Source organism: Carettochelys insculpta, chromosome 22 (assembly GCF_033958435.1).
Source record: "Carettochelys insculpta isolate YL-2023 chromosome 22, ASM3395843v1, whole genome shotgun sequence".
NCBI lineage: Eukaryota > Metazoa > Chordata > Testudines > Carettochelyidae > Carettochelys > Carettochelys insculpta.
Window position 1 is genome coordinate 20,580,275 of NC_134158.1, and position 13,527 is coordinate 20,593,801.

The 13,527-nt window shown below is 50.9% G+C and overlaps 1 protein-coding gene across 2 annotated transcripts in view; it reads left to right on the forward strand.

Moving 5' to 3' along the window:
• The window catches only part of DLL3 (delta like canonical Notch ligand 3), a 356,208-nt gene that overhangs the window by 75,784 nt on the left and 266,897 nt on the right, over positions 1–13,527 (forward strand). For both annotated transcript variants that reach the window (XR_012648465.1, XM_075016362.1), the window contains exon 7: positions 10,861–11,527. Coding sequence is in view for 1 of the 2 variants with exons in the window: in XM_075016362.1 (XP_074872463.1) it covers positions 10,861–11,527 (667 nt within the window). In the remaining variant the exon portion in view is untranslated. The remainder of the gene's footprint in view (positions 1–10,860; positions 11,528–13,527) is intronic.

Sequence of the window (13,527 nt, forward strand, 5' to 3'; positions counted from 1 at the left end):
CCATTGTGTTATACAACTGCACTCAGAAACAAAACAAAACCAGACTCTACCTTTGTGAGTTGCGCATTCACAATAAAGAGATTGCACTACAGTACTTGTATGGGGAGAACTGAAAACGACTATTTCTTTCATGGTCCAGTTTTACAGTGCAAACACTTGTAATAAAAATAATACAGGTTGAACCTCTCTCGTCCAGCACCCTTGGGTTCTGACTGGTGCCAGACGAGAGAATTTGCTGGACCATGAGAGATCAGTATTGGCTACCATCATTACTTCCTCTGCTTCCTGGGCCATTAGAAAACAATTAGGGTTAAATTACAACTAAATAACAGCACAGAACGCTGAGATCCAGGACTGGTGGCTGAAACAAACTTTATGGGACCCTAGGAATCTTGGCCACGCCCATGAGAAGTAATTGCCCAGCTAACTAAAATCATGCTGGATTACGGATGTTGCCAGACAAGAGAGTTCCAGATTAGAAACATTCAACCTGCATAAATTAAGCACCGTATTTTGTGTTGTAAAGGTAGAAAAGCATCCAAAAATATTTAGTAAATTTCAATTGGTATCCTATTGTTGAATCATTCAATTAATTCACATTTGACTGTTAATCCCATCAATCAATGGTGATTGATTAATGTCAATTAATAGTGATTAATTGAAAATGCTAGTAATAATCTTTCCTTTGGCTATTTAGACTGCACACTCCTGGTGGCAGGGTCTTGCGTACATAACGAACTCTTCTGGGACAAGGCAGGCTATGGATTTGGAGTGGGCTAAGCTATTCTGAAATAGCTGGCCAGGTGGATGATCTGAATTGCAAAGTGGGTTTAAGTTAAGTTGGCTCAAGGAACTTGAATGCCAGAGAGAGAGAGAGAGAGAGAGAGAGAGAGAGCGGCCTTCTGGGGAGCTTGTTGAGAACAGCTGTGTTGGTCAGTGTCTCTACTGCAGGGGTTTTGAAACTTCATTGCACCTGGGGCCATACACAGAGGGAGGGCCCCAGATGCAGGGGGCAGGAAGGGAGCAGCCAGCAGGGGAACTAGTGTGGGGTCTGGTCCCACAGCAGGGGTGCCCCCCCCCCACTCACCGGCGGTGGTGCGAGAAGCAGAGCAAGCAGCCCTGCTTACCCTTCTGGTGACGGGTGGGAGGGAGGTGCTGGCCTCCCTCATCTCTTGGGCCACCTTGATCAGGGGGGGAGAGGGGAGGCAGGGAGAGGGTGGTGCAGGGATGGTGTGGGGGCAGGGAGGGGTGGGGTCTGGGTGGAGCTGTTTTCCCCCCCCCCCAATCAGTTGCCCTCTGATTGCACCAACCACCCTCCCCCCAAGAAAAATGATTCCATGACCCCAGGAGGAGGGACTGAAGCCTGAGTCCATCTGAGCCCCACTGCCGCAGCCAGAGGGCCAAAGCCCAAGGACTTCAGCCCCACCCTGCAGCACTGTCCACCAGAGGGTTATATGCTCAGGCAGGGATGGGTGGAGCTACACCTTTGAGGGAGATCAGTGCCAGAGGGCTAGCTAGTAAAGCAGCTATACACTGGGTGCAGTCAGGCAGCAGTTTCTTGCCACCCCAAAGGCTGGTGATACGACTGAACCATTTCTCAGGCACACACAACAAGGGCCTTTCTCCCGTGGTGGGTATAGCGCCGTGGTTCTCCACTGAGGGTAGCTTTGGGGGCACGCGGTATCTTTCTGAGGGTACGTCCGCTCATCCAGATGTTTGCCTGGTTTTATAACAGGCTCCGTAAAAAGCCCTGGCGTGTTCAATACAAACTTTCAGACCGACAAAACGAGACAGCCGGCAGTGGGTCAGTAACCATGTGGCTGCGACACTTGGGCATTTTCAGGCCTCATTTTGCAATCATGTAGCTTCTAAAGAAAGTGTAACTCGGGGATGGAAGTCCAGCCAGGCTCCTGAAGGGAGGACAGGAGTCTGGAAAGGAGGAGGACCGCTGACGAAGTCCACAGGGTAGTCTGTTGTGTTTTTCTTTTTTCTTGCACAAGCTCCCCGGAAAGGGAGGAAAGAAATTCAGAAAAGAAAAAAACGAATGTGCAGTTTTGAGCGATGTTTCATTTTTTTTCTCTTCCCTTTTCACCTCAGTCCCTGAAAACATGGGAGAGGAAGGGGAGCCCCAAAGCCACCTTTGGAATACCTTGCACTTTGATTAATTGAAAAATCTGGTGGAACATTACCACTGGCTTCTCCCAGTTCACCCTCCCACCCCCATCCACCTGGCATGTCTTTTCTGACACCATCGTTAGAGAGGACCGTATTTTATTATGTATCTACACAGCACCTGCCACAATGGGGGCCTGGGAAGCCAGGAAGGGGGCCCTGCCTTAATGTTACCATAACACATCTCATAGTAACAAAATGTACAGTGCATAGTGCAATGAGGTCATAGCTCATGACTGGGTCTCCTAGGTGTTACACCTAATCGCAATTACACTGTACAGCACGTGGCACAATGGGGTCCTGGTCAATGGTTCAGATGCCAAGGAGCTACTGTAATACACCTGGTAGCAGCAAAGATGTGCTAAGCCTGGCAGCATTGAGTTCTGGTCTATGACTGGGTCTCCCAGCTGTTACTGTAAGGTGTGTAATTACAGCAAAAGTGGGCAGCACCCAACACAGTGGGACCCAGAACAATGAAGTGCCATTATGGTGCACCTAATAGCTGTAAAAATGTACAGACTGTGACACAATAGCATCTCCCCTCCCCTCGACTGGGACTTCTTATGCTGCACATTGGAGCAGAATCACTCAATAGGCAGTGTGGTCTAGTGGGCAGAGCACTGAGCTGGGCCTCTGGGGACCAAAGGTCTGTTCCCAGTTCTGTGGTTGCTTTGCTGTGTGAACTTGGGCAAGAGCCTTTCCTTGTCTGTTTCCTCTTTCACACTTTCAGAGACTTGAAGGCACTGTTGTGGTCACCTGTCACTGACCTGTGTAACCCAGGCCTCAGGACCCCCCTGAATCTGTCCAGGTTTAAACTAAAGTAGATCTTCTTGTGGGGAATAAAAATCCAATCTTAACTGGTGTACAAGATCATGAATCCTGTGGGACAGGAGCTGTCTGTGACGTGCCCGTCGCAATGGGCCTGACTGCAGGTGCAGTATTAATAGGTTGAAGTTGAACAGAAGACTTGTTTGCAAAGCTAGGGCTAGTCTTCCGCATGGGGGATCTCGGAGGGGATGAGGAGGTTCCTCCAAATGGCCGTGACCGCAAATGCGTGGACGGGAAGCTGCTCATGCGAATGCAGAAGGGCTCCAAGAGGCATGCGAGCTGTGCGGGAAGGAGATGCCTCCCGAGGAGCTCAGAACGAGGCGGGCTCTTCTTGGCTGGGGTGTCTCCGGTGAGGTAAGGATCCAACCAGTCCATCTGTGCTCTCAGGCCCGCCAACGGGAGGCAAAGCAGGCAAATGCCCTGGGGTACTGTGGTACAAAAGGGGGCCAGAGCCCTGGGACCTTTAAACAACAGCCTGGTCAGCCTTACCTCAATCCCTGCGAAAATACTGGAGGGAATCCTCAAGAAATCCGTTTTGAAGCACTTGGAAGAGGGGAAAGTGATCAAAAGTAGCCAACATGGATTCACCAGGGGCAAGTCCTGCCTGACCAATCTAATTAGCTTCTATGACGAGGTAACAGGCTCTGTGGACATGAGGAAGTCAGTGGATCTGATATATCTTGACTTCAGCAAGGCTTTTGATACGGTCTCCCACAACATTCTTGTCCATAAGTTAAGGAAATACGGATTGGATCCTTGGACTGTAAGATGGATAGAAAGCTGGCTCGATGGTCAGGCCCAACGGGTAATGGTCAATGGCTCAATATCTGGATGGCAGTCTGTTTCAAGCGGAGTGCCTCAGGCTCGGTTCTGGGGCCGGTGTTATTCAACATCTTTATTAATGACCTAGATGAGGGACTGGGTTGCACCCTCAGCAAATTTGCGGGTGACACAAAACTAGGTGGGGAGGTAGATACGTTGGAGGGTAGAGAGAGAATCCAGAGTGACCTGGATAAATTGGAGGATTGAGCCAAAAGAAATCTGATGTGGTTCAGTAAGGAGCAGTGTAGAGTCCTGCACCTGGGGCGGAAGGCTGGGGACCGACTGGCTCGGCAGCAATATGATGGAAAGGGACCTAGGGGTTATGGTGGATGAAAGGCTGGATATGAGTAAACAGTGTGCCCTTGTAGCCAAGAAAGCTAACGGCATAGTGGGGTGCATTAGGAGGAGCATTTCGAGCAGATCTAGAGAAGTAGTTATTCCTCTTTATTCGGCACTGGTGAAGCCACATCTGGAATATTGCGTTCAGTTTTGGGCCCCCCAGTATAAAAAGGATGTGGATTTGCTGGAGCAGGTTCAGCGAAGGGCAACAGAAATGATTAAGGGTCTGGAGCACAAGACCTATGAGGAGAGGCTGAGGGATTTGGGCTTGTTTAGTTTACAGAAGAGAAGACTTAGAGGTAATTTAATAGCAGCCTTCAACTTCCTGCAGGGGAGCTCTAAAAAGGAGGGTGAGAAACTGTTCTCAGTGGTGTCAGATGGCAGAACGAGGAGTAATGGTCAGAAGTTGAAGAGGGAAAGGTGTAGGTTAGATATTAGGAAAAACTACTTCACCAGGAGGATGGTGAAGCACTGGAATGCGTTGCCTAGAGAGGTGGTGGATTCTCCATCCCTTGAGGTTTTTAAGTCCTGGCTTGACAAGGTCCTGGCTGGGATGACTTAGATGGGGTTGGTCCTGCTTGAAGCAGGGGGCTGGATTCGATGACCTCCTGCGGTCCCTTCCAGCCCCATGATTCCGTGATTCTGTGAACATGGTCCAGGCAGCACAGAGGCTTGGCCAGGTGAGGCACAGTGCTCTCTGGACAGTGCTGAGGGATGCTGAGCCTCAGCCCTGCCCCTTTTGGGGGCACAGAACAGGCTCCCCCTTGCCTTGCCCCCAGGCCTGGTGAGGCTGTTTGGCCCCACTGCTCTCACTTGCGTACTCACAGGAGGTGGGTGAAGGTTTGGCGCAGACGGATGTTGGTCATCCAGAGGGGATCAGAGAAGAATCGCAGGAATGATCCAGGGCCTGGGAACCCTGCCTTGTAGTGAGAGACTGACGGAGCTCAACCTCTGCAGTTTAACAAAGAAATGGTTGAGAGGTGACTCGATCCCAGGCTCTCCGTCCCTGCCTGGGGAGCAGCAGTTTGGTCATGGGCTCTCCACTCTAGCAGAGGAAGGTCTAACGTGACCTGGTGGCGGGGAGCTGAAGTTGAATAAATTCAGGCTGGAAAACACGACATCCGTTTTCAATGGCCAGAGTGACTAACCGTCGGAGCAACCCGCCGAAGGGGACGGTGGGTTCTTCGTTGCTAGCAAGTTTTAAATCAAGGCTGGATTGTTGTTTTAAAAGATCTCCTCTAGTTTAAAGAGGAATTAATTCAGCGAGGTCCTGTGGCCTGTGCTGTACAGGAGGATCTGACAAGATAGTGGTGATGGTCCCTTCTCGCCTTGGAATCTAAGATGCTATGAATAAGAAGCTCTATGACAGAATTGTATCCCCTGGGATAGGAGGCATGGCCAGGAATTCTACCTCGGCTGATGGTAAATTAGAGCAGCCTTGGGGGTGCTCTATTTTCTGCCAGGGATCAGCCAGCCACGGGACCAGGGGGTTGGGTTGTAAATGGAATAGCATCTGGCCATTCTTCTCTGTGTTGTGCTCAAAGGCAGCCCTTTGTTAGGGCTCAGTGCTTTCAAATGCTGCTCCCAAGTACACACAGGCAGTGCTCCAGGGGAGCCAGGAGCAGCCTTCACCCCTGTGCTGGGGTCTGGTCTAATCATTCCTTTGGTGATGATGCTGATGGTGAAATGACGATTCGTGAACGGGGCTAGATCCAGCCAACTCTGCCACCAAGGAAGACAAAACCAGAGAGGGGATTAAGGAGGGACCAATCTGGGGTCCAAATCTGTGTGGTTAGAGCAGTGCAAATCAGGACCCAGCATGAGAGGCTCTGGATTTACAGCCCAGAGCCTTTTCCATCTGCCCATCACAAAGCACTTTCCGGTTGGTGTCATTATCCTTCATTTTACAGGTCGGGTACCGAGAACTAGAGAGACAAGCGGAATTACCTGTCGCCCAGCAAGCAGAACTAGAATGAGCACTCAGCTCTCCAGAACTCTAAAGCATGTGGCCATGTAATGTTACAATGAGCCTGGTGGTGGCACCAAGGAACCCTAATCATGGCTCTGGCCTGTATTGTGCTGAACGCTGTGCATTTGGAGTGCTATTAGGAGTATTAACAACTCTATTCCCAACTATGGGCCCATTGTGTCAGGCACTGTACCTAGTTGTCATTGTTAGGTGTATTACTGAAGCACCTATGTGCCCCAGGACTCCATTGTGCCAGGTGCTGTACAGTTTTGTCACTGTTAAGTGTATTTCGGTAGTGCCTAGGCACCCCAGAACCCCATTGTTCCAGGCTCTGTACAGACATCGAATGAAACAATCTCGGCCCTTATGGCCTTAATTGTGTCCTGCCCTGCAGTGAGCTGGGCTTGCAGTGACAATGACCTTTGTGTCTCCAGCTCCTCATCATCTGCGGGGCTGGGGGAGCCAATGCTGGGCGAGCTTTTTCTCATGCAGTCCATGGCTCCCATAGTGACAGAAGGGGTGTCAAGCTGTGGGGTGTGGGATGAAGCGGGGCTTGTCTGGCTTGTACTGAGGGTTTGAGGGAGGTGGTGAGATAGGTCTGACTGTGGCTTGCAGTTTGCCGGGGATGAGTGCAGTCCAGCTGTGGCTTTGTGAATCCTGAGCAGAGGTAGGGATTTGGCTGTGTCCTGCAGATCCCTGGGGGACGGCACAGGCTGCTGGGCTGTATTCCTCCCAAGGGAGCACTCATGCAGTCCGTTGAAAACAGAACAAGAAGTCCCGTGGCACCTTATAGACATGTATCTGACCAAGCGGGTCTTTGCCCACAAAAGCTGATGCTCCAAAAAATCTGCTGGTCTATAACATGCTGCCAGACGTTTTGTTGTTTTTGCAGATACAGACTAACAGGGTGAGCCCTCTGATACTTTAAAAACAGAAGTGCTTGCATTAAACCCACAGTGCCTCATATACCAGTGAGACTCGCTGCTGGGGGACACTGGGCCCAGATCCCCAGATGGTACGAGACGGTGTCGTTCCATTGATGTCAATGGGACCAGATCTCCACCTGGTGTAAATCAGCATCACTCAGTGGCACTGTGCCAGCTCGCAGCAGCTGGGGATCTGGCCAGGAGGCAGAGGCGTGTTCAATGGAGGACGACTCTGAAAGGTTTTTGTGCTTTGGGGCACAATCAGATTGTTTTCCCAAGGGTTGGGGGGGAATACCAAGGGCGAGATGAAGTTCCCTCTTCTCCCAGGGGGATGCTGTGGTCCAGTTAGGTAGCAGTGGGGTGGGTGTGGGCGTGGTTAGACCTTTCTCTGCAGCATCTGCCCTCCATCACCAGATGGAACGGGACAGGGCAGGGCTTCCTGTGGCCTCACCGCAGGGTTGAACCTCTCTAATTCAGAATGCCCTCGTCCAACAACAGCCACAATCCGGCATGACTTTAGTGAGCTGGATGACCACTTCTTATGGGTGTGGCCAAATTTCCCACAATCCCATAAAGTTTGTTTCCAGCCACCAGCCCTGACTCTTGGTGTTCTGTGCTGTTATTTAGCAGTAATTTACTCCTGATTGTCTTCTAAGAACCCAGTCAGCCCTGGAAGTGGTAGTAACGCTGCTAGACATTGGACCAGCAAATTCTCTTGTCCGGCACCAGTCAGGTCCCTAGGGGGCTGGATTAGAGAGGCTGAACTTGTTACAGCTTCTCACTCCATTGGAAAGGTGCTAATCCCACCAGTCAAAGCCAGGGAAGGGGCGAGCTGGTTGGCTTGGTGGGATCCTTCCCCCTGCAGCTGGTTCAGACCTGGCGGCTGTTCAGCAGCCTCCGCCTGGGCCTGGTGCAACCCTTGGTGTGCAGGACACAGGACTTCACTTGGCCCTAACCAGGCTCCCTTGTTGGCAACCCGGCTGTGATGCTTGGGAGCCAGTGGGATGTCTGAGCCAGAGATCCTCCCTGGAGAAGGCAGGTAAGGTGGGGATGCAGAAGAGAGGGGAAGGATGGGCACAGCTGGTCCTGTCATTTCAGCCCCACTCCCTGCTCAGGCAGTGGATAGGAACTCAGGACTCCTGGGTTCTATTCCCAGCCCTGGCGCCAGTGGAACCCTGGTGAGCCACTGACCACTCTGGCTGCCCCCTCCCACCTCTGATCAGGGACAGCAGATCGCCAGAGGCCTTGGTCTCATGTTTGTGTGAAGCACCCAGGCAGGACTGTGAGTTCACTAGGTCAGACCACCTCTTTCGGACCCCCTGGGTTGGCCCTAGTAGTTCTCCTCAGACAAGACAAGCAGCTCACTCCTTGGGAGGCAGAGCTGCTGCCCTCAGAGCCCTGCCAGACAGGGAAGTGTCCGTGTGGGGTGGGTGCTGCCAGGCCTCACTCCGTGTTATACATAGAACTCCATGTCCCATGCACAACAGGGCCCTGAGCCGGAGCAGTGGTTCTCAACTTTTTAGTTATAAAGTACCTCTCTTCTTCTTCTTTCTTTTCTTCCTTTTTAGTATTACTATTATTTTTTTTTAAATGTGCCCCTGGTGCCCACACCTGTCAGACACCCAATTTTTTTTTTCTCCCATTGCAACACTGCGGCGTAGTGGGCCTAGGATGTCTAGCGTTCTGGAACTTCTGAAAACATATCTGGAGTCATTGCCGGACTGTCACAGGGCAGTGGTGCTTGACCATTCTAGAGAAGCGTAGCTTTTCTGGAGCCTGATGGGCGTGCGCAAGACCAAAGTTTCACCTTACTTTTTAAAAACGACTTGCTTCCAAAATCAGACCTTAAAATACAAAAATGTTGCGATGCGCTCTGGCTGACAAGTTGCTTTTGCCTTCTCATGTTTGCCATAAAAGTATAAAATAAATGAATTAGAATAGAAATCTTGTATTTAAATCTGGCTGTGTCAAACCCAAAGCTGTCTGTAAGAACAAGTCATTGGGTGAAATTTGTATCAACTTCTGTCATAAGGAGTGCAGGGAAGGAGTTAATCTTCCTGAGGTTATCTGAATCCCAGGTGAGTCAATGGGAGTGAAGTAATTCTGTTTAAACTGAGAACAATTGTATTTCCCAGTATCAGAGGGTTAGTGGTGTTAGTCTGTAGCTTTGAGAACAACAATAATCATGTGGCACCTTATAGACTAACAGATATTTTGGAGCATAAGCTTTCGTGGGCAAAGACCCGCTTCATCAGATGCAAGCGGGTCTTTGCCCATGAAAGCTTATGCTCCAAAACATCTGTTAGTCTATAAGGTGCCACAGGACTTCTTGTATTTCCCAGGGCTTTTTGTCTTTGCGGACTGCAGGGAGAAAGACCCAGAGGGGAGATGGCTCCCAGGCAACTGGAAAAAAATCAAAAAGATCTTGACCCTCGCAAAATCAGCCATAGACATGTAAGTACCAGGGAAATGTATTGTTAGACGTGTTTAGGTTATGGTTATTTTAAAATCAGTTGGATTCTCTGCTCTGTATTTGATTTTTGTGCCGTTGTTTGACTTGAAGTTTTTCCCTTTAACGTTTAAGCCAAATCCCAGAGAAATAGTTTTCTGTGCGTGCAACCCAAGATTTACTTTTCTCTTGTTTTGTCAATAAATAACCTTTTTTTTCTTTCTTTTTTGCAAGTGGTTTGATTTCTGTGTCTTGGGAAGGGTCTGTGTACATGCCTGCCTTAGGTTGAAAGGTCAGCTACTGAATTATAGTTTTTGTGTGTGTCTCAGCTCTCTCCTGAGGGGGGGTTTAAGAGCTTGGAATACCCTACAGGAAGATATCCCAAGTGTGTCTTCCTGGGTGTCTGGAGCTCCTTCCTCAATCCACACTTCGAGTACGGAAAGTGGGGCCCCGCAGAACTACCGCCCCCCCACACCAGGGTCAGGGAATCTGTGACCCTGGGAAGTTTTGAGGCTAAGCCCGTGTATGGGCAAGGGGTTTTTAAGTCTCTTCTGGGTACCTCAAGCTCTTAAACCCCACTCAGGAGGGAGCTTAGACATGCAAAAAACTGTAATGCAGTAGCTCACCTTTCAGTCTAAGGCAGGCATGTACACAGACCCTTCTCAAGACACAAATCAAATTGTCTGCAAAATAAATAAATAAATAAATAGTTTATTCACAAAAAAGAGAAAAGTAAATCTTGGGTTGCGTGCACAGAAAACTATTTCTCTGGGATTTAGCTTAAAAGTTAAAGGGAAAAACTTCAAGTCAAACAACGGCACAAAAATAAATACAGAGCAGAGAATCCAACCGATTTAAAAAATAACCATAACCTAAACGCGCTACCTATACATTTCCCTCATGCTTACACCTCTATGGCTGATTTTGTGAGGGTTAGGATGTTTTTGATTTTTTTTCCAATTGCCTGGGAGCCCTCTCCCCACTGGGTCTTTCTCCCCGCAATCCGGCAGCGACAAAAAAACCCTGGGAACTGCAATTGTTCTCAGTTTAATTTTTCTCTCGCCCCCTTTGGCTCACCTGGGATTCAGGTTACCTCGGGAAGATTAACCCCTTCCCTGCACTCACTGACAACAACTTTAACAAGGTTTTTTATGTAAACCTGTAGTAAAACTTGGTAAATAGTTAACAAAGTTGATGTACCTCCTGGAAGACCTCTGAATACCCCAAGGGGTAGAGGTACCCCTGGCTGAGAACCATTGAACTAGAGGACTCCCATCCCTTCCTGACCATGCCCACCAAATCTCTCCTCAGCCAGACCCCCCGCCTGCCTGACATGCTCCGTCACTTCCTCCTAGGTGGCCTCTGCCTGGACCTGGGCCGCCGGGTGCTCTGCAAGTGCCGGCCGGGCTTCACTGGCGCCCGCTGCGAGCGCAACATTGACGACTGCGCCTGCAACCCCTGCGTCAACGGGGGCACCTGCCTGGACGGGGCCAACAGCTACACCTGCTCCTGCACCCTGGGCTACGGCGGCAGAGACTGCAGCATGCGTGTGGATGCCTGCGGCTCCAGCCCCTGCCTCAACAGCGGCACCTGCTACACCCATTTTTCTGGCCACGTCTGTGAGTGCTCGGCTGGCTACATGGGCTCCAGCTGTGAGTTCAAGGTGCAGAGCCCCAGCCTGGCTGGGAGCCGGCAGCTGGCAGTCGACGACCCCTTCCCGGTGGCCCTGGCCGTTTCCTTCGCCCTGGGGCTGGTGACCCTGGCCCTGGTGGTGTGCGCCGCCCTGGCGCTGCTGCGGCAGATGAGGCTGGGCCGCAAGGCGGTGAAGGGCCCTGTGCGGAATGACCTGGACACCATCAACAACCGAAAGGAGAGGGAAGGGTTCCTCCTTGCCCCTGGGCGGTTCAAGGTGCCCAACAAGGAGCCTAAGTTTGGCGGCGACGGCCTCCGAGACAAGTTCAATTGCAAGCGGAAGCTGCTGGATCTCAGCGGGGACGCCGTCTGCAAGAAGGAGACGGAGAAGTAAGTGACCTGGGACTCCCTTCCCCAGCATCTCCTGGCAGGGCTGGGCCCAGTTTGGCTCTGGTAAGGTCTATGTTTGCCAGAACTGGCTTGGCAGCCCCAGCTTGGGGCAGTGCGGGCACCCGCAAATTGGGGCAAGCCAGAGGGCAGGCTGCGCTCATTGCCACCGCAGCCCCCGATTTCAGAAATCAGTGCAGATCAGTGGGGGGGGCACCGCTGCGGCTCACAACTGGGGCATGATTTCTGAAATCAGCCGAGGCGCCACAGTCACTGCTAAATCAGCTCATGATTTCTGAAATCAGCGGAGGTGCCGCAGTCGCTGGCAAATTATCTCATGATTTCTGAAATCGGTGCATTTCAGCTCAGCGCAGTACACTGCTGCCAATTTGGTGAGGATTTCCAGATATCTCCACAGATGTCGGTGTCATTCATTGTGCTCCAGAGCCTGCCTGTCAGAACTGCTGGGTACTCCCAGCCCAAGTTGAAATAAATGGGTGGCCCTGGTAGCCAGCACTTCTGTTAATCAGTCCCATGGGACATGGGGCAAATCTATCCCTGGTGTAAGAGAATCAAGCTTGCACTGATGTCAGTGAGGATTGTGCCAGGACACAGTCTTGCACTATCACCCTATTGCACACTCAGCTGGAATCAATGCAGTGAAATCAGTCAATGCACATCTCCATTAAATGTTCTCTGAAGTGGTACAGTGATGATTCACTGTTTACACTGCAGGTCAGTATAGATCCTGATTGCAGTGGGCCAATTTCACTGAGTGTGCAATCTATGAAATCAGTTCACTGCACTCGGTATACCAGAACAACTCAGGGCAAATCTCTACTTCAAGGCAGGACTGACTGGATCATGGGTGAAATCAGTCTCCTGCACTGCAGTCATTGCAATTCAGTGCAGATCTCCACTGCAGTGGGCTGATTTCAGTAGCTATGCAATCAGCAGAGCACTGCAGTCAGTGGAATCAGTCCACTGCTGTCAGGAAACTATAGCAACTTGGCACAATCTTGATTGCAGGGGCGCTGCCACTCCATACAGTGCAATCACTCCACTGCATTTGAGATCGGCACTGGCATGCTGACTGCAGTGCCCTATTGATTGCCCAGCCAGTGAATTCAGGCTCTTGTCATTCAGATCTCTGCCCTGTGGATGCTGAAATCGGCACACTGCCATTCTCCCCCCACTATTTCAACTCTGCAGAGCTGCACTGCATGTAGCGTTGCCGCTTTGCACATGGGGAGTCACCTGTATGGTCTGCACCGGGAGGTGGGGTGGTGAAACTTTTGCAGTGAAGATGGGGACATTTTGCTTCTGAATCCTACCCGCTTTGGAAGGTCTCAGCCATATGAAAACAGCTGTGTATGTAGATCCATAACTAAAATTTGGAACAAGAGGAGGGGTTTACCTCTCTTCAGGAGCGGGTCTAAAGGGCTGTACCGCAGCTCTGTCCTAGACAGCACTGCTAACACCTGCAGCCAGCATGGAGGGGATGAGATGGGTGGAATGCAAAATGAATGAAGTCTGTTGGACTGGGAGGGTGCAGCCTAAGGGATGGGGCGTGAGTGTGGTTTACAATCAGGCTGGACAAAGCCTGCAGAATGCCCTGTGTGGTACCCAGAGGCACTGAGACCTCATATGAGGGTGAGTGAAGTCCCTGCTCTACAGCCTCAGCTGAGAGCCAGCTGGCCTTTAGCTCATGTGGTAGAGCACAGGGCTTTAGCCCCTCTGATCACAGGTTCAATTGCTGGTGACTGAGGGCAGTCAGCATTACACCTGTACAGAGGGACCTGCACGTGCTAAGGGACGGGGACTGAATGAGGCCTAAACAGGTCTGTAGCCTTGGCTCAGTAGTTAGATGTTAGAAGCCCCTCAAGCCACTGAGACTAGTCCTTGCTGCTCTGAGAGCAGCCCCGTCACTCTGAGAGCAGGAGAATCCCCCGTAAGGGTGTAGGGGTCTATGACACCCAGCAAAGCCATTGCAATTACAGCCA